This window comes from Spermophilus citellus (genome assembly GCF_964194105.1).
Source record: "Spermophilus citellus genome assembly, chromosome: 14".
NCBI lineage: Eukaryota > Metazoa > Chordata > Mammalia > Rodentia > Sciuridae > Spermophilus > Spermophilus citellus.
The window spans coordinates 2,187,964-2,213,626 of NC_138194.1; the positions used below are offsets into that span (position 1 = coordinate 2,187,964).

The 25,663-nt window shown below is 37.3% G+C and overlaps 1 protein-coding gene and 1 long non-coding RNA gene across 2 annotated transcripts; both read left to right on the forward strand.

The window, feature by feature from the left end:
- Positions 1-372: 372 nt before the first annotated feature.
- Positions 373-3,489, forward strand: LOC308633739. Its single transcript, XR_014018857.1, has 3 exons — positions 373-443; positions 2,482-2,578; positions 3,472-3,489. It is a non-coding gene; the product is annotated as an uncharacterized lncRNA (long non-coding RNA).
- A 27-nt stretch (positions 3,490-3,516) lies between these two features.
- LOC308633164 (UDP-glucose:glycoprotein glucosyltransferase 1-like) lies at positions 3,517-25,376 on the forward strand (the record flags this gene model as incomplete). Its single annotated transcript, XM_081265722.1, has 8 exons — positions 3,517-3,550; positions 14,645-14,745; positions 15,537-15,636; positions 16,852-16,912; positions 20,767-20,858; positions 22,203-22,353; positions 24,467-24,586; positions 25,329-25,376. Exons 2-8 carry the CDS (start codon positions 14,715-14,717, stop codon positions 25,374-25,376), a joined length of 603 nt encoding a protein of 200 aa, XP_081121848.1. The 5' UTR covers positions 3,517-3,550; positions 14,645-14,714.
- Between the last annotated feature and the right edge of the window lie 287 nt (positions 25,377-25,663).

Sequence of the window (25,663 nt, forward strand, 5' to 3'; positions counted from 1 at the left end):
TCTAGGAATTGGTACAATTATTAATCTGTGTTTGTATTTATAGTTAGTATTTATATAATGTATTTTTATTTTTTGTAATCATGAACAAGTCAGGCTTGCACCTTACAATATTCTTACCAAGTGAAGACTAAGACTGTGATACCATTTATATAAAGATTCTTATAATCTTTACTTAAGTCATTTAGCTATACTTTACATTTTGTACCTTTTTTAATGTTTAAAATCTTTTTTAACTTGATAATTTTGAGCTTTCAATATTTATTTCCAGACCCAAACCTTTGTTGTTCAAAGGAGATCACAGATATCCCTCATCCAATCCTGAAAGCCCAGTGGTGATTTTCTACTCTGAAATTGGCTATGAGAACTTTTCTAATTTCCACCAACAACTTATATCAAAAAGCAATTTAGGCAAAATCAATTATGTATTCAGACATTATTTATCTGTAAGTATTGAATTATTTTTTAATTTTTGTATATTAATTTGCCTTCCATGACCTTAGAACATAAGCTCATAATTTCCCTTTTTATGAAATAACTTAGGAGCTGGGGTTGTGGCTCACAGGTAGAGTGCTTGCTTGCTTAACACATGTGAGACACTGGGTTCAATCCTCAGCACCACATAAAAATAAATAAACAAAATAAAGGTTTTGTGTTCATCTGCAACTAAAAAAATATTTTAAAAATAATTTAGTTATTTGAACTTCTTTTTGAAAAATCAAATAATTTTTATCAGATCTATTATTTGTGCATAGACATTGCCTGGCTTACCTTTTTGAAGAAATATAAAACAATTTTACTAAAAAAGTGGCTTAATAAAGTGTGCATTTTATTTCACAATTAATCATGTAAATAATCTTTGTTAAATTTAATATGGCTGTCATACTATGAAATTGATTCTTGAATTCAGTTCCTTTACATACCTTTTTTATTTTCCTTTTAGGCACCTTTTCATTTGTAGGAAAAGGAAGATTTCTAAAGAGGTGAAATCAGGCAGAATTGATTTAAAATTAAGCTTTTTGTAACATTTAGCATTTAAAATATTTTTATGTTAAGATTGTTAGCCTTCAAGGTTTGTGTATAATGATGAGTTTGGTGAACATTGGGTGCTAAATCTGTACAAGTAAAATAAAATTTTAAATGAAAATTTAAATGAGCAGAAACAAATTTTATCAAAGTCGAGTTTTAAACAACTTTTCTCCCTCTTTCTTCTTGCTAGACCCTTGTTGGTTTTGAAAGTTAAATGTCTTAAGGGGCCAGGCATGGTTCTGCAAGCCTATAATCCTAGCTTATGTGGAGGTTGGGCAGGAGGATTTCAAGTTTGAGGCTAGCTTGTGCAACTTAGTAAGACCTTGTTTCAAAATGAAATAAAAAGAGCTGGGGATGTAACTCAGGGCTTACATAGCCCTGTGCAATGTCCTATGTTCAAACCTTAGTACAAAACAAAACAAAACAAGTTTAAAAGGACCATCATTTATTAGGATGGTGGTGAGCCTGTGGCATTTTGTTAGCTCATGCCCTGCCAGAAGTATTTAAATTTAGTAAAAAAAAAAAAAAAAAAAGGCCGGGTGTTGTGGTGCATGCCTGTAATCCCAGCGGCTCAGGAGGCTGAGGCAGGAGGATCTCCACTTCAAAGCCAGCCTCAGCAAAAAGCAAGGCGCTAAACTAAACTCAGTGAGATGCTGTCTCTAGATAAAATACAAAATAGGGCTAAGGATGTGGCTCAGTGGTTGCATGCCCTTGAATTCATTCCCATTACCATAAAGAAAAAAAATTCAGTAAAAAACATACATATACACATATGGTACTAACAAAGCCCTTCTGGGTTTGAGACCTCACCAGTTTTCAACCCTGCTCTGTATGTAGGTTCTAGAGCTACTTGTTTTCATTCTCCATTTTCTCACATGGTTTAGAATCTTTGCCCTTTCAACTGTCCATTCATCTGATTTTTGCTTCTACATTGGAATTTTAATTCTCACAGTCCTGGAGATGCAATATGTAAAGGAGGCTAGGATTTTCTGGAGAAACATAAAGTTGTAATTGATTTTTTTTCCAAAAATAGAATCAATATTTTAATGGTAGATAAGTGCTTTTATTAATGTTGGTATGTTGCAAACTCTCTTGAACACACAGTTAATATCCTTAAAAAAATAAGCTAAAGATATTTTAAGTACATGATCTTAAGTGATATCTAATAGATGCAATGTTAATGATGTACAGTCAAGTGTGCTGTGACACATAACAAACTTTTTTTTTTGGGGGGGGATGTACTGGGGGTTGAACTCTACCACTCTACCACTGAGCTATATCACCAGCCTTTTAAATTTTTATTTGAGAAGGGTCTTGCTAAGTTGCTGAGGCTGCTCTCCAATTTACTATCTTCCTGCTTTAGCTTCCCGAGTTGCTAGAATTACAGGCGTGTGCCACTGCACCTGGCTTATAACAAGCTAGGTAGTAATGATGGAATACTTGCTTTATCTGCAGAATCCCAGAAGGGAGCCAGTTCATCTCTCTGGTTATGGTGTGGAATTGGCCATTAAGAGCACTGAGTACAAGGCCAAGGATGATACTCAGGTGAAAGGTGAATTTGTAAAATTAAGACCAATGTGTTTTCTTTAAATATGAACTAAAAGGGAATTTGTTTCCATATGAAAAAGAACAGATTTAGGAGTCATTACTGCTGTTTTCTTTGTCCAATAATTCTTTGGAGGTTGACCTTAAAACAACTTCTCTAGGTCCTAATTTTCTCTCACTGTAAATGCAGGTGATGACAATATTCTTCTTTAAGTATTTTGGATGAATAAATAAGTAAAGAATTTAGCATAGTTTTTTTGCACAGAAAGTTTAATAAGTATTAGTAGTAGCTGTTTTTTTGATGTTATGATTTGCAAATAACCGTTAATTTGTGATTACAATGTGAAATTTTAAATATACTTTAATGAACAGTTTTATGTTCTTTATTATTTTCTCAACTTAAATGGTTTACTCTGAATTTTTCTTGTTCTAATTTTGTGGGATTTTGAAATCATTATTTCAACCACAAGTTTTACATGCTGTCTTTTTTTCTTTTTAAGCATAAAAGTTACCAGTTTGGGTAGTGAAGCAAGTAGAAAATAGCCTTGTACTCATTTTGGTTTTTCAATAATTATATTTAGGATTAAGTTGCCTAATTGCAGGTTCTTCAGAATTTTTATTTTGAAGAACCCTTTGTTCATAATATTAAAAGCTGTTAATCTTGAAATTCTAGCATCTGAAATTTTTTACAGTTTATGGGAAAAATATTCTTTTTGATCACAGGAAATGTTAAACACATTTTTTAAAGACATTGCAAAATGTTAATTGGGGTATTTACATTTTAAATGGTTTTATTTCAGGTGTTTCTGACTTTTATTTTTACATTACTCAAATTTTATCAAATTATAACATTTGTATTTCTAATCTGAACCATTAGACATATATTTACTGTTTTCATAGGAACTGAGGTAAACACTACGGTAATTGGTGAAATTGATCCTATTGATGAGGTTCAGGGATTCCTCTTTGGAAAATTAAGGTATGTATGTATATTCTATTTATTTCTAAAAAAATGTCCTTTATTCTCTTTAAATCTTCAGAGTTCCCTGCATTCCTAGTGTCATCTTTTTCATGATTATTTAAGTACAGATCTAATAGCACTTTATATTTGTAGTCTAAACTGGAGAAATGCCCACTTTGCTTCTAATTAAAAGTGAGCAATTTTCAGTTATTGTGAAATTTGTTAATTTTATTTATTTATTTATTTTGCATTACTGGGGATTGAACCCAGAAGTGCCCTACTATTGAGCTACCTCTTTGTTTTATTTTGAGATATGTCTCAGCAAGTTGCTGAGGCTGGCCTTGAACTGGAAGTCTTCCTGCCTCAGCCTCCTGAGTAGCTGGAATGACAGGTGTGTCCCATCACGCCTGACTAAATCTCTTTTTTCTTAAATGACCTGCCTGTAGCTTCGGTTAATTTTCTTTCCCTCTCAGTTAATGGAATAAAGTTAAATACCAGTTTTTGATTGAATAATAGGGTGAACCAAATTGTTTTATTTAATTTTTTCTCATAGATGGGTGTTTAACTTGAAATGATTGTAGATATTTGCTTATCCTAAACATAATCTGAAAAAAAGTAAAAGATGTATAATAGATTTTGTAATTGCTCAATTAAAATACATTTTATTAGACTAGGCTTTATGAAAGGGGAGAGAAATTTTTCATTTATTTTATTTTTTTGTACTGAGGATTGAACCCAGGGGTGCTTAATCATTGAGGCACATCCTTAGCCCTTTTTTTTATTTTTTATTTTGAGACAAGGTCTCACTGAGTTCTTAGGACTTGCTAAGTTGTTGAGGCTGTCCTGGAACTTGCTGTCTTCCCGTCTCTGTCTCCAGAGTGTTTGGGATAAGGCTTGCACCACCATTTCCAGCTAGAAAATATTCTCTTTTTTTTCATACTGGGGATTGAACTCAGGGGCACTCAACCACCGAGCCACATCCCCAGCCCTATTTTGTATTTTATTTGCTTAGCACCTCACTTTTGTTGAGGCTGGCTTTGAACTTGTGATCCTACTGCCTCAGCCTCCCAAGCCACTGAGTTTTACAGGCATGTGCCCGGCAAGAAAATATCCCCCCGGGCTGGGGATGTGGCTCAAGCGATAGCTCGCTCACCTGGAATGTGTGTGGCCCGGGTTCGATCCTCAGCACCACATACAAACAAAGATGTTGTGTCTGCTGAAAACTAATATTAAAAAATTCTCTCTCTCTCTTTAAAAAAAAAAAGAAAATTCCCCCCCGCCTTTTTTTTTAAAGAAATGTAAACAATTTTTTAAAACATCTTTTTAGTTGTAGATGGACACAATATATTTATTTTATTGTTTATTTATTTTTTAAATAAATGTAAGCTTTTTAAAAAATATACCTTTATTTTATTTATTTATTTTTATGTGGTGTTGAGGATCGAACCCAGGGTCTCACACGTCCGAGGCAAGCACTCTACCGCTGAGCCACAACCCTAGCCCTGTTGTTTATTTTTTATGTGGTTCTGAGTATTGAACCCAGTGCCTCACATGTGCTAGGCAAACGCTCTACCACTGAGCCACAGCCCCAGATCCTAGAAAACATTCTTCTTCTTTTTTTTTTAAGTTGTAGACACACACAGTATCTTTATTTTTATGTGGTGCTGAGGATCGAACCCAGTGCCTCACGTGTGGGAGGCAAGCCCTCTACCACTGAGCTACAGCTTCAGCCCCTCCTAGAAAATATTCTTTAAAACAAACAAAAAAAATTTTTGTGTTTATTTTTTTAGTTGTAATTGGACATAATACCTTTATTTATTTACTTAATTATTATTATTTTTTTATGTGGTGCTGAGGATCAAACCCAGGGCCTTGCATGTGCTAGGCAAATGCTCTACTGCTGAGCCACAACCCCAGCCCCTATAAAATATTCTTAATGATACTATTTAAAGTTTCACAATTCCAAACCATTTTTATGAAAACATCGTAGTATTTTATAAAGAAAAGTCTTCTTAGACATTATTTTATCCTTCTATTTATTTATTTTGGTTCTGGGAATTGAATCCAAGGGCATTCTACTACTCAACTACATCCCCGGCCTCTTTTTTTAAACTTTTTATTTATTTATTTTAATTATATTTTCTTTTTTTTTTTAATTATCAAGGCTCAAGTTCATATAGGTTTTTTTTTTTTTAAAGAGAGAGTGAGAGAGGGAGAGAGAGAAAGAGAGAGAGAGAATTTTAATATTTATTTTTCAATTATCAGCGGACACAACATCTTTGTTGGTATGTGGTGCTGAGGATCGAACCCTGGCCGCACGCATGCCAGGCGAGCGCGCTACCGCTTGAGCCACATCCCCAGCCCCTAAACTTTTTATTTTAAGACAGGCTCTCACTAAGTTGCCCAGGCAGGCCTTCAACTTGGGATCCTCCTTTAGTTTCCCAAGTCATTGGGATTTCACCCATGTGCCACTGTGCCCATCTTCTAGAACCTTGTGGTGAGCCGTTTCTGCGGACTGTGGTCACCATTACAAGATGGCGCTGGCTCCACTGTGGTCTGTAACAAACAACTCCTTATTTGGGAGAGTTGGCACAGGGTTTTTTAACACCCTATGAGAAAGCTCCACGTAGCAGCTTCGCGTTGGGGCTTGGGATGCTTTATTAAGGCTGGGAGGGGCATCCGAGAGGAAGAAGAAGGAATAACAAGGACCTAAATAAACGGCTGAAAGAAGATTCCTGTTGTTGCGTCTTCCTTGCGGGCGAGGGGGCGCGACAAGTGGTGCCGAAACCCGGGAAAAACCAGGACTCTCAGTCGTCAAGAGTGGTGCACCAGATCGTCCCGGTGAGTGGGACCCCATCGTCCCGGAGAGCGGGACCATATCGTCTCGGAGAGCGAGACCCCATCGTCCCGGAGAGCGGGACCATATCGTCTCGGAGAGCGAGACCCCATCGTCCCGGAGAGCGGGACCACATCGTCTCGGAGAGCGAGACCCCATCGTCTCGGAGAGCGAGACCCGCGACCAAAGCGGAATCAGCTCCTCTACTAAGAAAGAGAGAGCCTCATATTTTATTGCAGCTGCACTGTGTACTTTCATTTTTGTTTTCTGTGTGCTTTCATTTTTGCTTTCTGTGTCTGTTTTGTTGCTGTGTCATCCCTTTACATTGACTCTCTTTGAGTCTTTCTCTGCCAATCAGCTAGAGGGACATATTAAATGAAATTGTCCCGAGGGGGATAGACGGGATCGGGAAGGCACGCCTGGAGCAGCGAGTGTCGTTCCAAGTTTGATACTCAGGAACGCCCACTGCAGCCGGGTAACGGGAACAAGGGCCCACCCCGGGCCCCGTATGCCAGAGTGTACGGGACGGTCCAAAGACAGAACAAGCTGCTACCGCAGTAAGATCTTGGCCAGGCGGGGGAAAATGCAGACAAAATCATACAAAAGGCAATCGGCTAGGAAAACTTGGAGAACTTTTGCCCCGAGAACGGGCAGCGGACTCCATGTTGTTTACATCACCATGGTAACCATGGGGTGCCTGGCCGGAAGAGCAGCCTCCTGGTCCCACCTCCCACACTTTTGCGGGCTTCCGATTGGTTCTTCCACAGTCACTCAGACAGGACTTCTGGTCCCGCCTTCCAGCCACTAACCTGCTTTGCTGTGTTTCAGATTTCTACCGGAGCTGCTCAGAAAGATATCTTTTTCAGACAAAATTTAATTCCACGTGTTTCTATGTTACAGTCCTAAATTTAAACTAGTTCTAAGTTAAATAACCTGACTTTTCTCTGTAGTTGTGTTACTAAATAATGTTCTATTGAGATATCAGATATGCTTCTTTATATTTTACTTTTAATTTTGGAGATTATGAGGATGCATTTACTCGCCACAGGAACAAGCCGACAAGGTTCCTGTGATGACCAAAAAATCCTTATTTTCATTGCTAACCATAAAAATAAAAATGTATACTCAAGGATCTTATTTCAGTACATCAAGTGACGTCACATAGAAGAGTGCACTCCTAGTTAAAAATAAATTAAAATGGATCCAAATATTTTAAGACCACGTGGTTACATAAAGTTAATACAATTATAAGTTAAGTTCTTATTCTTAATATATATTTTTTAGATATTTAAATAACCTATATTTGTTAATCTATAAATTAATTAGCACATGCCTAATTGATTAATTAATATATATTTGCCTAATCGTTTTTCTTCAACAGGAAACCCATAATTTATGTTTTATATTTACATTTATCAGATACTCTGCCTTTTCAGTTACAGATATTTGAGATAAATGTGTTTACTATAAATTTGCTTTTAAGTAAAAATACAATCAAATAATTTCTAATTCTCAAAGTTACTATTTAAACTCATAAGATGATACATTATTATAATTATTTCTACAAAATATCTAAGGGTTTTAACTATATTTTCATTGATATTTCTTATCAAAGTATAATAATTTGTTTATAGATCCTAAGGTGTTCAAAGATTGTTCCAAAGTATATTTTTTTTTAAGAAAAAGATGTTCCAACAAAGAAGAAGTACACATGGATCCTAAGGAGAAGAAAGAAATCATCTTTGGGTAAAATAAGGTCTTTCTATTCATTTCCCTAAGTAAAAAGATTTTTATATTGTTATCTAAACAGAAAAGAGAGAAAGAATTTCATATACTAAACTGACTATAATTAACTTAAGGATATTTCAGTTTATTTTCCTAATTTAACCATACTAATGTGAGCTAAAATTTTGTCCATATTTTGACATGACAAACACCTATTAGAATGTGAGTTTATTTCTTTACAGAAAGATCCTTGTTGCCTAACAATTCTTACTGTTTAAGATAGGGATTAATTTTGGTAAATAAATTCACATTGTTGATTAAACATTAAGTATATTGAACTACTAACTTAAACCCCTGTATGACCTTTTGAGAGGAGGCCCCTCACCCACCTCCCTGAGAAAACCTACTCCAAAAGCCTTGAAGGCACTCAGGTTAATGGAAACAGCCTTACAAGAGATGCAGGTTACCCAGATAGATTATTCTATACCCCTATCATTTATAATCCTGCCATCAAAATTAACTCCTACTGGAGTGTTTTGGCAGACTAGTCCCATCTATTGGGTCCATTTACCTGCTTCTAACTCTCGGGTGATAACTCCCTTTTATGAACTGGTGATAAATCTGCTCTGGAAAGCCAAATATTTGGGTGATGCACTATTTGGAAAGACTCTTGGCATTCTCATTCAACCTTATACCCAAGATATGATTTTAAAATTGCAACAGAAACATGATCTTTGGTGTCTTTTTCTTTGTACTTTCAAAGGTAAAATTGATAATCACTTTCCCCGACATAAACTTCTAGAAGGCCTTAAGAGATGTCCTATCATTTTTCCTAAAATTATTAAAAGAGAGCCTATTTCGGGAGCTCAAACTGTTTATACAGACGGAACAAAAAGGGGGGTTTGCTGTTGTTTTTGATGAATCTCAAGTAATTCGACACCCTGTTCCTAAACTGTCTGCCCAAAGATCAGAAGTTGAGGCTCTAATTATGGCCCTTAAACTATACAATTCCATCCCACTTAATGTGTATACTGATAGTCTCTATGTTGCTAAGTTAGCCTCAGTTATTAAAACAGCCCCTTATATTGGCAGGCAATCCACTATCATGGAACAATTACAAACGGTTCAGCTCCTTGTTTGGGCTAGACGAGATCCTTTATTCATTGGACATATCCGAGGACACTCGGAGCTTCCTGGGCCTCTGGCGGAAGGTAATGCTAAAACAGATGCCGCCACTCATAATATGGGCCTAGTATACACTATAACCAAGTATGATGAGGCCACACAACTCCATGCTAAATTCCATCTAAATGCACAATCCTTACGCTTCCGCACAGGATGCTCGCGTGATCAGGCTTTACAGATTGTTTCCCTATGCCCAGTATATGCTCCATTTCTTCATTTTCCCAGTTTGGGTGTTAACCCTAGAGGCCTACACCCCAATGATATCTGGCAAACTGATGTTACCCACTTCCCTAGTTTTGGTAAGCTGTCTTTTGTACATGTTTCTATTGATACATACTTTGGCTATATCTTTGTTACATTACACACTGGGGAAAAGGCCAAAGATGTTATTGGACATCTCTTAAAAGCTTTCTCTTGCATGGGCAGTCCACGTTGTCTCAAAACAGACAATGGACCCACATATATAAGCCAAACAATTCAACGGTTCTGCACCCAATGGGAGATTGAACACAAAACAGGTATTCCTTATAACCCCCAGGGACAAGCTATTGTGGAACGAGCCCATCAACATTTAAAAATTTATCTACAAAAAATAAAGGAGGGGAAAATATATAGATGCTGCCAGGGACCTAAGGCCTATTATTGTGCCTCCTGGGGATGTGAAACCTCTAGTAATGGGTATTGACTTAAGAATTCACCTAGGAATGACTATGCCCATTTCTGGCAAACAAATATTACTATTCAGTTTACTTCCAATGGAAGACAACAACCAGATTGGACTTAAGGATATCTCTGGGGGCTGCGTATTTACACCCCAGGACAGTACAATCCTGGCCTGCTTTTTCGGCTCAAATTGACCATAGAACAGCCTACTGGAAGTCTAATAGGACCTAATCAGGTGCTCGGAGACCAAAAGGCCCCATCTGGACTCAAGCAGCCCATAGCCCCAACAGTAAAACCTTCCCCCAGCGGTCAAACAAAAACTATGGGCTATCAAACCTTTGATTATGCCCCTGAGCCCATATACCCTGGAACTGGAGATCGCCTTCTTAATTTGGTCCAAGGAGCCTTCTTCGCTCTCAATGCCACTAATCCTAACAGGACCCAAGATTGCTGGCTATGCTTGACCTCCAGGCCGCCCTATTATGAGGGGGTAACGATACTGTCTAATTTATCCTCTAATACCACTGCAGATCCTAAATGTTATTCTCTGCCCAGCTATAAGTTGACTATCACGGAGGTCATGGGGCAAGGGGTTTGCTTGGGAAAGGTGCCGCTTTCACGCCAACATTTCTGCAACATCACCCGACTAATAAATCAATCCCAATCTGATTATTTGTGGGGTCCCAAAGGGTCCTAATTTGCTTGCAATACTGGGTTAACTCCCTGTGTTTCCATGGCAGTCCCAAATACAACTACTGATTTCTGTGTGCTGATACAATTATGGCCGAGGATATCTTATCTTGGGTCAGACTACACCCTGGGACACCTTGAGGGACATACTCGGCTCCCCAGAGAACCCATAACTATGACTATTGCCCTCCTACTGGGCATAGGCAGAATAGCAACCGGAATAAGAACAGGGACAGCCACCTATGTCCAGGGAGGTCAATTACTAAAGCTACAAATGGCTATGAATGAGGATTTAACAGCCATGGCCAAATCAATTACCGCCTTGGAAAAGTCCCTCACCTCCCTCTCAGAAGTTGTGTTACAAAATAGGAGGGGACTAGATTTATTGTTCGTAAGGGAAGGAAAACTATGTGTAGCTTTATAGGAACAGTGTTATGCTTATGCAGATCACACTGGGGTAATCCTGAAACTATAGAAAAGGTCACGGAAAGATTGGCTAAAAGACAAAAGGAGTTTGAAGCACAACAAGGATGATTTGAACAGTGGTTTAAAAATACCCCATGGTTAACTCCTTTGATATCCACTGTAATGGGACCGCTTTTCAGTCTCCTCCTTATAGCTGCTGTAGGCCCCTGCCTAGGTAAGAGAGTGACACAATTTATTAAAGATCAAATTAACATTCTGACTTCTAAGCCAATACAGGTTCATTATCAACGCCTACAAACCAAGGATGATTTTGCTGAAGTTTGTCTCCGACCAATTCGAAGATGATTTTTCTACAATAATCCCTGCTTCATGCCTTCCTCCTTTCACCCTCTTTCTTCTTTATTTTATTATTCCTCTCCTCTGACTTTATGCCTTGTTGAACCGGAACCAATTAGAGACCTAATGATGACTGGCTGAGTAGATACCATTAAACGCCTTGACAACAACGAGCTGATCTTGTAGTACCCAGAGACGGGCAACTTTCACGCTTACACTGCAACCTAAGACAGGGGAATGGGGCCTCCCCAAAGACGGGTAAGCAATGTAAGGACAGTGAACGACCTAAGACAGGGGCTACTTGATTCCCTTTGACGTGCAACAAACAAAAGGAAAAAACTGCTGGCAGTGGTTTCCCCCCGGCCCCCAGGGCTTGGATCCAGCCCTGAATTTTATGCACGTCAAGGAGGCCAGCTCACAGGGCCTTGTAAGATTTGTGGTGTCTGTTTTCATATTCAGCCAATAACGGTCATGTGGGAACGTCCTGACCTGCTTGGGTCTGATAAGGTTCCTGGTTGAAGGCTTAGTATGAGTAATGGCAATTCACCTCAAGTCTGGCTTGCGCAAATTAAACAGTAAATCTTTGACATGGTCGTTGCACCCCAAGTTTTATGAACATTGCGCTGGGATCGACATGTCTTTCTTTGTTATTCTCTTAGTGTTGGAAAGCCCTTGCACTCTGCCGGCTTTACTGCCATTGCACGCAGATGGGTTTCCACACTAGTGCTTTTCTATCGCCTTGAGACCCGTGCCTTTCTTTTAGGGTGTTACCAATTTGTTTATCGTTGTATTTCTATACAGCCACAGTTCAGCCTCAGCTATCCCCCTTCGTCCACCATCGTCACGATACAGGATGCGAGGCAAAGCACTGCACTTGAGTGATCCTTGAAGTGGACCTCAAGGAGAACATGTCCTATTGCATGCGGGTTAGACGCGTCCACGCCCCGTCCCACGGAAAAAAGCGTCGGCTGATATGGCCTCGGATCTGGGGAAGGCACCTCCTTGGGGCTGAGCCATACTATGCAGCCACTTCTGCACAGTGGGATAGGACCTCTACTCTCGCCTGTGTTGTTCTTAGAAAACAAAAGGGGGAACTGTGGTGAGCCGTTTCTGCGGACTGTGGTCACCATTACAAGATGGCGCTGGCTCCACTGTGGTCTGTAACAAACAACTCCTTATTTGGGAGAGTTGGCACAGGGTTTTTTAACACCCTATGAGAAAGCTCCACGTAGCAGCTTCGCATTGGGGCTTGGGATGCTTTATTAAGGCTGGGAGGGGCATCCGAGAGGAAGAAGAAGGAATAACAAGGACCTAAATAAACGGCTGAAAGAAGATTCCTGTTGTTGCGTCTTCCTTGCGGGCGAGGGGGCGCGACAGAACCTCTTTCAAGGGAATAAATCCCATTTATGAAAGTTCTGCCCTCGGGCTGGGGATGTGGCTCGAGCGCGTGCCTGGCATGCGTGCGGCCTGGGTTCGATCCTCAGCACCACATACAAACAAAGATGTTTTGTCCCCCGAAAACTAAAAAATAAATGTTAAAATTCTCTCTCTCTCTGAAAAAAAAAAAAAAAAGAAAGTTCTGCCCTCATGATTCAACCACCTTCCAATGGCCCATCTGCTAATACTGTCACATTAGGGGTTAAGATTTCAACATGAACTAAGTGTGTGGTGGGAACAGTCCATCAGTCTGTAGGCATCATCTATAGATTCAAGATTAAAAAGGCATAATCAATTATCTCTCTCTTTTTTGAAGAAAAAAGAGAAATAAGTGTCACAGTAGAATGGGTAGAGAGAGGTGATGGGAGGGGAGGGGAGGGGAGGCGGGGGATAGGGAGGGCAGCAGAATACAACTGACACTAGGATTACTGTATGAATACACATGGATGTATAACCAATGTGATCCTGCAATCTGTACATGTGGAAAAATGAGAATTCATACCCTATTTGAATCAAATGTATGATATGTCAAGATCATTGTATTGTCTTGAGCAATTAATAAAAAAAATATGCTACAGAAAAAAGTGAAGAAAATACCCTCCCCCACCTCCCCCCCAAAAAAAGGCATATCAAAACTGGATATGGTGGGGCTGGAATTGTGGCTCAGCAGTAGAACACTCGCCTAGCACATGTGAGGCCCTGGGTTTGATCCTTAGCACCACGTGAAAATAAATAAAGGTAATGTGTCCAACTACAACTAAAATATAAATATCTTAAAAAAAAACAAACTGGATATTGTGGTGTATACCGATAATCCCAACACTATGGAGGCTGGGTCAGGAGGATCCCTTGGGTTGTTTGGAAGGTGAGGGATCTGAGAGAATATTTTAATTTCTTCATTTTGCATTTAAGAAATTTTAAGTTTCTAGCTGGACTCATGTAATTCCAGCTCTTTAGGAGAACTGAGTCAGGAGGATCACAAGTTCAAGTTCTACCTTGGGGATTTAGGAAGACCCTCTCTCAAAATAAAAAATTTTAAAAAAGAGTTGAGCTTGTATCTTGGTCATTAGAGAAGGCTAGAGTACCTCTTGGTTAGGCGAATTGAGTTTTTAACACTTAACAGAACATAATCTCCCAGCCATAAGTCTGTCTGACATAAATGTTACATCTCTGTCTCTGATAACTATTTCAGTAGCTTTAAATGGATTGTACTGTATTTCAGTATAAGAATTCATAACTGAGTAGACAATTTATCACTATATATAGGCTGGAGGAAATTCATCTTGGGACTGGAAGAAATTTTTACCCAATTTTCTTTGAGAAATTAAAAAGATCTAGAAAAGTATAGAGAATAATATATACCCATACAACTCACTGCCCAGAATTGATTGTTGGTATACTTGTTTTTGTATTCCAGAGAACTGCTTTGTAAAGTTTTCTTTTTTTCCAAATCCTAATATAAGACTTCTTTTACTTAAAAATAAAACAGTTCCAGTAAAAAACTACAGGTAAAGTTGAAGGCCCCATTTTTTTCTTCAAAAAAGAAACTCCTAGTTTCACTAACTTCTGCTATAGTTGGGAATCCCTATTATAGTGCTTTATATTTCAGTGTGTAAATTTTACGGTGTTTGAACTAACTGATTTCCTATCTTATTTTTAGAGGAATATAATTGTACTGTAATTTTTTTACCTGTATCCAAGAAGGTTTTTTAGAGTTGAGAGGGGGAAATTGTGAAGATGGAGTCCTTCTACAAGTGTACTTTGAGAGAGAAAAAACAATTGAGAGGAAAGGACTTATTTTATATTTCTTTCAGAGACTTACACCCTGACCTTAAGGAACAGTTGAAAGAACTCAGAAAGCATCTTGTAGAGAGTACCAATGAAATGGCACCTTTGAAAGTTTGGCAGTTGCAAGGTGATGAAAATTTAGAGAGATCGTTTCTGTCCTTATTTTATAAATTTTGTTGTATTAAATGCAGAATTTGAATTTGATTGAATGTATTCACATAATTCTAAGATTTTAAAGACCAAGCAGGTATGATTAATTGACAAGAAAGCAAGTCCTTTTGTAGACAGAGAACATTAGACCTTAAGTACAACATAAATGAATGTCAGATCTTTCAGTGACCAGACGTATAAGCTTGGATGTTAGAAATATGTATCTTTTCTTTATGTTCTTATATGTGTACTTTTTTGTTTTTGGTGATACAGAGGATTGAATCTGGTTCTTGCTACGCAAGGACTCTATCATTCAACTACAACTCTCATTCCCCATTCATTTATTAAAATATATACCTATATAATGTGAAGGAATATAGGGGGTAGAACGTGCGTGTGTACTTTTCTGTTCTGAAGAGCAAGTTACCAAGCCCCCCCCCAATGTAATTTGCTAAATGTCTTAATGTTATATTGTGTGCTATATTGTGAATTCAGAAGAAGGAGAAGAATTTGGGCTTAAGTTAGCCTCTTCTAAAGGTGTTAGTATGTGTCCTAGTGTTTTATTACAGAAAGATCAGGATTGGCTCAGTGAACACTCGGGATCCATGAGGTGGGAAACCTGAAATTGCACCATGGGAACTTTTTGGAATGGTTGCATTCTATGACATTCTTTATTATCAAGAAAATAGTGGGAAGAAAAGGTGGTTTTTATGTGCTTCTCATTGTGTTAGGCTAATACTTTCTAACTTGTATCTGGCATTGTTGCAGACCTCAGTTTCCAGGCTGCTGCCCGAATCTTGTCTGCTCCTGTGGAGTTGGCTTTAGTGGTGATGAAAGATCTTAGTCAGAATTTTCCTACCAAAGCCAGGTAACATTGAGTAAGACTTTGATATGTTCTTCTTCTTCTTAGTGATATACCAATTATCTTCATATTTACATGCTAAATGACATAAGTAAAATATGAAAATGCTTAGAAAATATAAATTTTTATTCATCATCACTATTGTGAGTGGAACCCTCTTTGTGAGAAGAGAACAAGATCATGCATGGTGTGGTTGACAGATGTAGGCAACATTCTTGGCTATTTACTAGTTGAAGTGACTTTGCAAATGAACAATTTCTATTTACATCACTAACTCAATGATAGAGTGGGAATAACAATACCTGCCTTTTAGAATTGAGTGAGTCACAGAGTATAGCATATGCTGATGTTACTAATCTAGAGTGTGCCACAGACCATGGCTTTCTCAGGGGTTGTACGTGTGTCATCTCATCGAATCTTGAAGAAGAAACTGAGTCAGGGAGATGAAGTGACTTGTTAATGGTGACAGAATACTTTTTTTTTTTTAGATTGTGCTGAGGATCAAATCCAGAGCCTTATGCGTGCTAACCAGGTGCTCTAACACTGAGCTACCGCCCAAGAATAACATTTTGATTTTTTGTTAACATTGCTTTCTATTATTAAGATTATTTAAAATTGTTTTAAAAGCCAAATTTTTAGAAAGCGTTGAGATAAATGGTTGCCTGCTTCTTTCTTGAGTCACTGCAGTGTTTTGACATTTGATGTGAGATGCTTTATAAATAAATTTGTTTTTTACTTAAGTGTTGTTGGTCTAGCATCCTACTTGAAGATAAAGATGGAGAATTCCACCTTCACCATAAGTGCTTAAAGAGGATGCACAATCTGCTGCCTTAGTTATTTAATATTATCTTTTAGTCTGTGAGCAGTAAAATCATATATAGGAGCATGGTACACATTTAAGTAAGAACTTGGAAACAACTCCACTTGTTTTAAAGTACTGCTATTTGCTTCTTTTTGTTTTGTTTTGTTTTGTTCTGTTTATTTATATTTTATTTGTTTTTCAGTACTGGAGATTGAACCCAGGGCTTTGTGCATGCTAGGCAGGTGATATATAGTGATTTAAAATTGGACATGTATGAGAGTAGAAGTATGTTTATCAATTGTATAGGTTTAAAATTTTGTTCATTTTTTGTAATTTATTGAACAATATGTTTTATAATTAGAAAAATAGAAACTGAAGATTTGTCTATTGTGAGCGCTGATAATGATTTTGTTCCTTAGAGCAATAACGAAAACAGCTGTGAGTTCGGAACTTAGAACTGAAGTGGAAGAGAATCAGAAGGTATTAACCATTGGAAAATATTGACTGTTTTGTATTGTACCTTTCAAGAAGAAGTCTGAATTTAATCAGTAGCATTTAATACTGCTACTTTTCATTTATCAAGGATGGTGATATTTTGTTCATTTCTATCTTATGTTTTTAGTTTTTGACCAAAATTGAATATGAATGTACTTGAAAGATCAAGTGGTTCTACCACATTGTTTAAAAAACAGCATTATCTGATGTTTCACCCTGTTGAGTTCCTAACATGTTCCCTAACAGCATTTCATACTATGTTTACCTCTTCTTAGAGCATCCACTTTCAACTTTTAGCTGATTCTTCAGATAATTTTCTTCAGATTTCTAGTATGCCTGAGTTGGTATTTTATTTTTTAGCTTTCTATTTCAAGGATGATATTTATCTTTCTTCCACTGTCAACCCCTTAGTGTGCCATTACTTCTCCATATTGGTACTTGTCCCATTTCCTCAGCCTTCCCTATTGCAATTTTATCCAGTTTTGATCACTCAAATTTGGATAAGTTGCTTTTTATGTCAAATGTGTACAAGGCATCCCGGGGCTTTCCTTTAACCGCTTTTCTCGGGTTCCATGTCTTCTTTGTTTTTCCTCTCTTATTTTGATACAGTATATCCTTCTATGTGAGAAAGTTGCAAGGGAGGTCAATTTTAACCTTTGTAACATAAATTTTTCACTTGTTTTTATTGATCGGTTTCTAGGTATGTGGCTTTAGATTGGGAGTCAATTTAGAAGTTTGAAGGATTACTTCTTGAAATTTTGATGTCCATTGTGGTCGTCGAAGTTTGAAGCCTTTATATGAGACCTCTTTATGCTTCCTGGAATTATTTGGAACCTTTTTTTTTACCCTAGTAATTTGAATAAACTGATTAGAAGCCTTAAGGATGAGACTTTTTTACTATAGGGTGTTCTGGTGTGGCCATTTCCTAGGGTACCCTGATTTGTAGAGACTGCCCAGGCCTATCAGATTCTTAGTGCTTTGCACTTCAATATGAGCAGTTAGCCACTTATCACTAGACACTTGAGGAAAGTCTCCAATACCAAAGACAAGAGACTGACATCCCAAACAGGCTGCTTTAGAGGAAGTGAGCTGGGCACTGTAGTCCAGCCACTAGAGAGGCTGAGGCAGGAAGTTCATTTGAGCCCAGAAATTCAAGGTGAGACTGGACAATATAGCAAGGCCCTGTCTGGAAGAAGTGGGGGTGGAAACAAAAACAACAAAAAGAAGAGGAAGTAGGCATTGCAAAGAGAAGAAAACAAAGGCACTCTTTTCATCCTCAGAGAGCCATGAGAATACCAGCAAAGAAGAATTCAAGAGCATGAAAAACTCCTGGAATTTAAAAATTTGACAGCTGTAGGAAAACTCTCATCAAAGAGACTGATCAGTCTCCAGAAGATTTGTGAATTTTCTGCCTGGAGGGTATACTCTGGCTGCCAGGGTTATAGAAACCTGGTAGGGAAGAGCATTTGGAAACATCTTCAATCTCCCATTTTCAGCAGGGACCCCTGTGCTTATATAATTTCCCACATCCCACAGATTCTCTGTTTTGCTCTTTCCAGGCCATGAGCCTCCATTTTTCTGGAGTGTAGGGTTCAGTGACAATAGTCACCGAGCTGTGTGGGATCAACAGGAGGGCCATGTCTTTTTTTTTTTTTTTTTTTAGAGAGAGAGAGAGAATTTTTAATATTTATTTTTTAGTTTTCGGCGGACAAAACATCTTTGTTTGTATGTGGTGCTGAGGATTGAACCCGGGCCGCACGCATGCCAGGCGAGCGTGCTACCGCTTGAGCCACATCCCCAGCCCAGGGCCATGTCTTAAAGAGGCTTTCTGCCAGCCTCTTTTATACATGTGTCCTTTGGGCTGTGAATTCTTGAGTCTTTGGGTGCTCCACAGGGTAACTTGGGTTTCTTATTGACTTTTCCTACCTTCTACTTAGCAATAAGCTTTCTTGGAATTGCTAGTCCAGTTATTACTCACCCCTTTCCCTTCTGCTTCCAAAATTTGTTGGCCTTTTTCTTTTCTGTTATTTTTGCCCTGTGAACTCATAACTAAAAAAGGTTCTTTTCCTGGCTTTTCAGTACAGTTTCAGGAGGGAAAAAAATACTTGTGTTCAATTCACTGCCTTTACACCAAATTTCCTTAACTTTTATGTGTAGGATACTAATTAATTAAATAGTTCTGAGAAATAAGCAAACCAAGTATTTCTCAAATATTGACTGAATTGACAAAACTATTTAATTCAGGGGCAGGAGATATAGCTCAGTTGGTAGAGTGCTTGCCTCACATGCACAAGGCCCTGGGTTCAATCCCCAGCATCAAAAAACAAAACAAAACAAAACAAAACAAAAAACAAAACTATTTAATTCAAATTTCCAGAATAATAATATCAAATAATACTTAGGCTTTCCCCCACCAAGAAGACAGAACATTAAATTGTGCAGGATATATTGGTGTTTCCTGGGTTCTTATTGCTTTTGAGTAAAACATTTTATTAAAACATAAAGTACATTAAAAATGCATCCCAAAGTATAAAACATACAAAAATGTGCCCAGATCCCGAATCTTCAGTTTGATTAATTTTCCCAAAGTAAACTCATCTGTGTTACTAGTGTACGGATCTAGAAACAGATAAAAACTGTATTTACCAGCTGAGAGTTAGTTTTTCTGACTCCAGAATAAGTGGACGTGTGTAGTTCTTCTCTCCCATGGAAGAAATGCCAATTCTCAATTGATGCAACTCTGCATTGTCCCCGTACCCCCCCCCTTTTTTTAAATTGGGAAGTATGTATTCATGGTATACCACCCAATATTTTGAAATATATGTGTATTTTAATATTATCCCCTTATCTTGCTTACTACTTAATCCTGATGGCCATGAAGCAACAGCTATGGCTTCCTCATTGTTTTGTTCTTTTCCCATGTGACACTAGATCTTAAAAGTATATTTTTTCTTAGTCTGCTGACAATTAGTGGGTGAAGGGAGCTCAGTGGTTCCCTCTCCAGCTGTAGGTTCCTAAGTGATTAAGTTTTGCTTCTGGTATCTAATTTCTTCTGGTTTCCACTATGTGGCTCAGTTTCCTGTGGTATAGAATATACCAATAATAGTTTCTTTTGAGAGAAAGAGGAATTGAATGGAAAGGTCATTATTAACAGATACTTCAACATGAAATCAGAGCAATTTCCATTGGCTCAGGCAAATCTCAGGGACTGCATAGCCACCTGAGTGCAGGGCCGTCAGCATCTGGGGACTGGCAGGTGAAAGACAGCATGAAGGCCAGATCTAGGCAGCAGGAGGCATTGTTGTCCCCAGCACAGCAGCTTAGTTTTTTGGTGTGCCTTGGTTTGAAGGAAACCCTTTTTGGTGTGATCCCTGAACTTCATCAAGAGGGTTCAGCTGTTATTATTGACTGCTGTCACAGCCTTAATTGATATCACAGATAGGGAAAACAGCAGAAATGTAAAAAAGATAAGGGTAGAAAGCTTGCCCACTATTGTCTGGCACTGGTGAACAAAAGTAAGAGTCTTTGGGTGCTCCACTGAGTAACTTGGGTTTCTTGTGGACTTTTTTTTTCAGACAGGTTTTAGAATTTCCCTTATCATCATTAGCATGAGGGAAGGAGGAAATGGAATAAAGGTGTATGTCCTATGTATCAGCACTTTCATTTATTATATTGAATTCAAAGAAGATGTGTGAGAGTATATGTGAGAGTATATGGAAGGAAATCTTAACCCCACCTTAGAATATCAAGATTTGTACAGACAGTAAACCCCAGCAATGCAGAAGGGTTTGTTCAACACTCTTTCACCATTCTCTAATAATTTCCTTTTTCTTTTTCAGTATTTAAAGGGAACTTTAGGATTACAGCCTGGAGACTCTGCTCTCTTCATCAATGGGCTTCATATTGATTTAGATACACAGGATATATTCAGGTACAGATGATATTTTTTTCTCATTTTGTAAGTTTTTATAATGTGTATGTAGCTCCTTGTGATGTGTTCAGATTGTTGTCCCTTCTTACTGTGGCATGAGGCAAAGACAATTTACCAGGCTGTACTCCCTAACCCCAAGGGTGTGGAGGTGGGCCCATGCTGTCCCTGGGGTGGACATTGTGATCTAGTGCCATCTTGTAACATAATGCATGTTCAAGGACTCTGTTTTTCAAGGATGCCCTTTTAGAGCTAAAGTTTACCTGTTAAGGATAGCATCAGAAAAGACCTCTTGCTTTTGGAATAGTGTGAAGGGGTTTATTCAAAATGCTGTCTCTGAAGGCATTATTATTTGAAAACCTACTTTTTTGTTATTCTTAAAATGTAGTTTAAAACTATTTAGCCCCAAATTATCTTTATGATTTTAGTGGGAGGGGAATGGATAGTCAGGTAGAATTCAGATTTTTTCCTTGGAATGAAAATCAAGACAGTTGTCACTGGCTTCCTAATTGCAAAAATAAAAAGTAATTGTTAATACTTCAGAAGTAGTTTACACAATAAAATATTTTCATATTAGTTATTTTAATTAAACATTTATGCCTATTTATTGCATTATGGAGCTAGTGATAAGTCAGTTAAATGGATATGAATACTTTAAAAAAATTGTTTTTATTGAATGGTTTATTAAAATCATATACAGTTCTTTTTAGTATATTAAAATGGTGTACTTGCTCATTAAAACCAATGCAAAATAATACAGAGATAAGGGAACTAAGAAGTAAAATTTCATCTCATCTTATTTTATCCAACTCCCTTTCTTCTTCCCCAGCAATTCTCCAGACTTTTTTCTGTGGTCATGTGTGTGTGTGTGTGTGTGTGTATGTGTATACATGCCTGTGTCAATTAATATTGATATAAACATTAAAGATATATAATTTAGTATCTTTGTGATGTTTTTTTTAAACTTTATTTTGAGATAATTGTAGACTCACATGCAGTTGTTAGAAATAATGCAGGGAGGCTAGTGTACTGTTTTTAAAAACATGCAGTGTAGTGTAGATTTAGAGTTATTTCATCCTCAAATTGTATTTATACTTAGAGATAATCTATATATACACTGAGAAGTGTAAATAAATAGGAGCCAAGAAGCATGTTCTACCCCTCCTGTCTGCACACTTTGATGGGATAAAACAAGGGGAAAAGTTCCCTTGTTGAGTTTCTCAGTTTAATTTGGCACTGAGTTTGACCTGATGAATCTTCTTTTCTTTTTTTTCCCCCCACAGCAAGGATCTAAATTTTTCTTACTAAATACCTAGGTTTGCTTTTTTAATTTATTTTTCCCCCTAGTTTGTTTGATGTATTGAGGAATGAAGCCCGGGTAATGGAGGGTCTGCACAGACTGGGAATAGAAGGCATCGCTCTGCATAATATTTTGAAGCTGAACATCCAGCCTTCTGAGGCCGACTATGCTGTAGACATCAGGAGTTCTGCTATTTCAGTGAGTATTCCTTTGAGGTATCAAGGGGCATTCTAGTCAGGCATCTTAATTATCTGTCTTTTTTGAGAGTTCAGCTATTCCCACCATCTTTTGTGTTGCCATCATGTATTTGCAACTGTTTATGTGGAACTATGCATATACTACAAAGTAGCTCTTAAATGCTCCTAAAAGTTGAGTTATTGTCACTGCTTTGGTTGATAATGATCTCTGTCTACATCGTATCCCTAGGATTCAGCTGAACACCTCTCAGGAAGGAGAGTCTAGTTTGTGTTTTATCAGCTACATATGGTCCTATGAGATTTTGTGGCAATGTGTGTGATTTAAAACTGCTAAATAATTCAGAATTTTGGAGGGGGGAGGGCTAGGGAAGAATAGAGTTACTTTAGATTAGGTAGAAGGGAGTGAAGGGAGGGGAGGGAGTATGGGAATGAAGGATAGTAGAATGAATCAGGGATTATTTCCCTATGTACATATATGACTATATGACTGGTGTAATTCTACATCATGTACAACCAGAAGAATGAGAAATTATACTCCATTTATGTATGATGTATCAAAGTGCACTCTACTGTCATGTATAATTAGAACAAATTAAAAAAACTAAAAAAAGTATGATGTTTCGTTAATAACCTTCCTTTCTAGTACTTTATTACCTACTATGTGATCTCTTTGAGCCTTTGTCACCTTTAAGAAAGAATGTGGGGAGTAGTGTCATCGTAGGTGGTCATGGTAATAATAAGATTGGAGTAGACCTCATATGGCTAGTACATTTTAGCACCCTAGGAATTTTGATAGAAAAAACTGTTATGTATTTTCATGAATACTGTTATGGCATTTGTTTTTATGATTAAAATGTTTTACTTATATTATGAGTAAAGAGAATAACATAAATATGACATATTTATTAATAAAGGGGTTAACAACTATATGAGCCATCTATATACTTTCTAAATAATCATTTTGTGTCAAATCTCTGGGAAAAAATATTTCAGTATTTCCCTTCCCAGTTTCACTTGTTTCCTCCATGAAAATAATTATTCTCTGTAGTTGATATGCATTCCCCTGTCCCTTATTTTATTATGTTATTTCCTACTAAATATTTTAAATATTTGGATAGTCTATTCCCCTATCATTGTCCTTCATCAGCTTCCTTTTTTAAGCAAGTTTTTTCAAGACTTGTAGGTTGATGTTGATACATAGTTTTTTATATCATATTTTATGTTTTACTTTTTTAAAGAAAATCTTTTATACATTTTTAGTTTTAAAATATAAAAGCTTTATGTAGTGCAAATCGTTATCCAGCCATCAGTTTTCTCCTCAGAGTCAGCAAGGATCAGCATTTAACTTACATCCTTCCAGAAATACTCTATGCATCCATGAACAAGGAAATAAACACATAATTCCTTCACCCCTACTCTTTTTAAAGAAATGATAGGTACATAGATACATACTGTTTGTTCATTGTTTTCTCTATGGATATTAAGTCATTCCTAATTTTACTATTGAAACAGTGCTTTAATGGCTCTTTTTGTACATCTTCCCTTGAGCATGTGCATGTGAAATGTCTTTGGGGTAGATAACCTAGATATGGAGTAATTAGGGGTAGGGTACGAATCAAGTCTTCAGCTTTATTAGGTCTGTTTCTCTAAAGTGAATGTTCCAGACACAAGCATTGGGTGAGAGTTTATATTGCTGTACATTTTTGCCTGTTCTTGGATATTGACAAAGTTTGAATTTGTTTTCAGTTTAATGTGTTGTTTTAGTTTATATTTCCCAGATTACAATTGAGGGTATATGCTTTCCTTGTATTTATTGCTCATTTGGATTTCTTCTGTAAATTACTTTCATATTCTTGACACATTTCCTTTGAATTTCTTGCCTCTTTTTTTTTTTTTACTGGTATTTCATGACTCTAGCCCTTTATTGTTTTTATTGGCTGAAATAATTTTATTTATTCTGTGGCTTGTCTTTTAGGCACTTATTTTTCTACTTGATTCTTATGTCTTTGAAAAGGGTCTTGTTCCGTGTAATTCTTCTCAAAATAAAGTCTTAACTGCAATTTTAGTAACTAGTGACTAAAGTATATGTGCCATGTTGTGTTATTTTTTTCTAGTGGGTCAATAACCTGGAGGCTGATAGCAGATATAATTCATGGCCTTCTTGTCTACAGGAGTTGCTTCGACCTACCTTTCCTGGTGTTATTCGGCAGATTAGGAAATACTTGCATAACATGGTAAATGAAACTTCTACTTATTGTTTGCCTGTGAACTCTGTTTCTCCCTTCCCGTCTTCCTATCTTTTTGTCCTTTACTAGTTGCTTCCCCACAACTACTACCATCATCAGTTCAACTTCTTGTTCAAACAGAAAGGGCTTTGGAATATATGGATCTTTTATTGTGCTGAGATGCTACATCAGCATTGCAGCCTGTATCAGTGTGTGAGGAAATGCTCCGCATGTGTAACACAAAGCTTTAGATTTAGGCTACATCATTTTAGTTTTTTGTTTGTATTTGTTTTTGCAGTGCTGGGGATTGAACCAGACCTCACATATATGAGTCATACATTCTGCCATTGAGCTCCAGCTCCAGCCTCTGGTTTAGTTAACACTATTTTTTAAGAGCAGTTTTAGGTTCATAGCAATTTAAGTTTTAAGACAGTTCTCCTTTTCACTTAGAAGATGCATATTACTACTGGTTTTCTTTAATATCTTTTTTTTCTGGCAGTACTTTTGATTGAACCCAGGGTTGCTCAATAACTGAGCTACACACTTTAAGTGTGTGGTCTTTACTAACCACATTCTTTGACAAAGATGGATACAGCTGCTGGTTGTCTTAATTCCTCTTTTATGTGGTTCGATAGTAGATACAAAAATCTTGGCTTCATGTAAGATGACTAATTTCTATTGGCCCAGGAACATTTGAATAAATGTCATTTGAATAAATGTTCATTTTCTTTTCCTTACCCTCTCCCTACAGGTTATCATAGTTGATCCTGCACATGAGGCCACAGCAAGAGTTGATTAACACAGCTGAAATGTTCCTCAGTAATCATATACCATTAAGGTAACACTAGTATTGATTTGATAATCTCTCTAATTTAGCTGAGGTTTTGTTTGTCATTCCAAAGTATAAATCTGGGTGCTACTGAATTGTAGGGTAATTAATAGTGAGGTTCATTAATGGCAATTTTACCTTCTACTTGGAATTGAAGCCAGTATCTTTTGGGGCTCAGAATTTGATTCTCAATGAATAGGAGCTTACCACCATTGAATTATTAATAAATACCTATTTAAAAATAGTTCGTGGTTTCA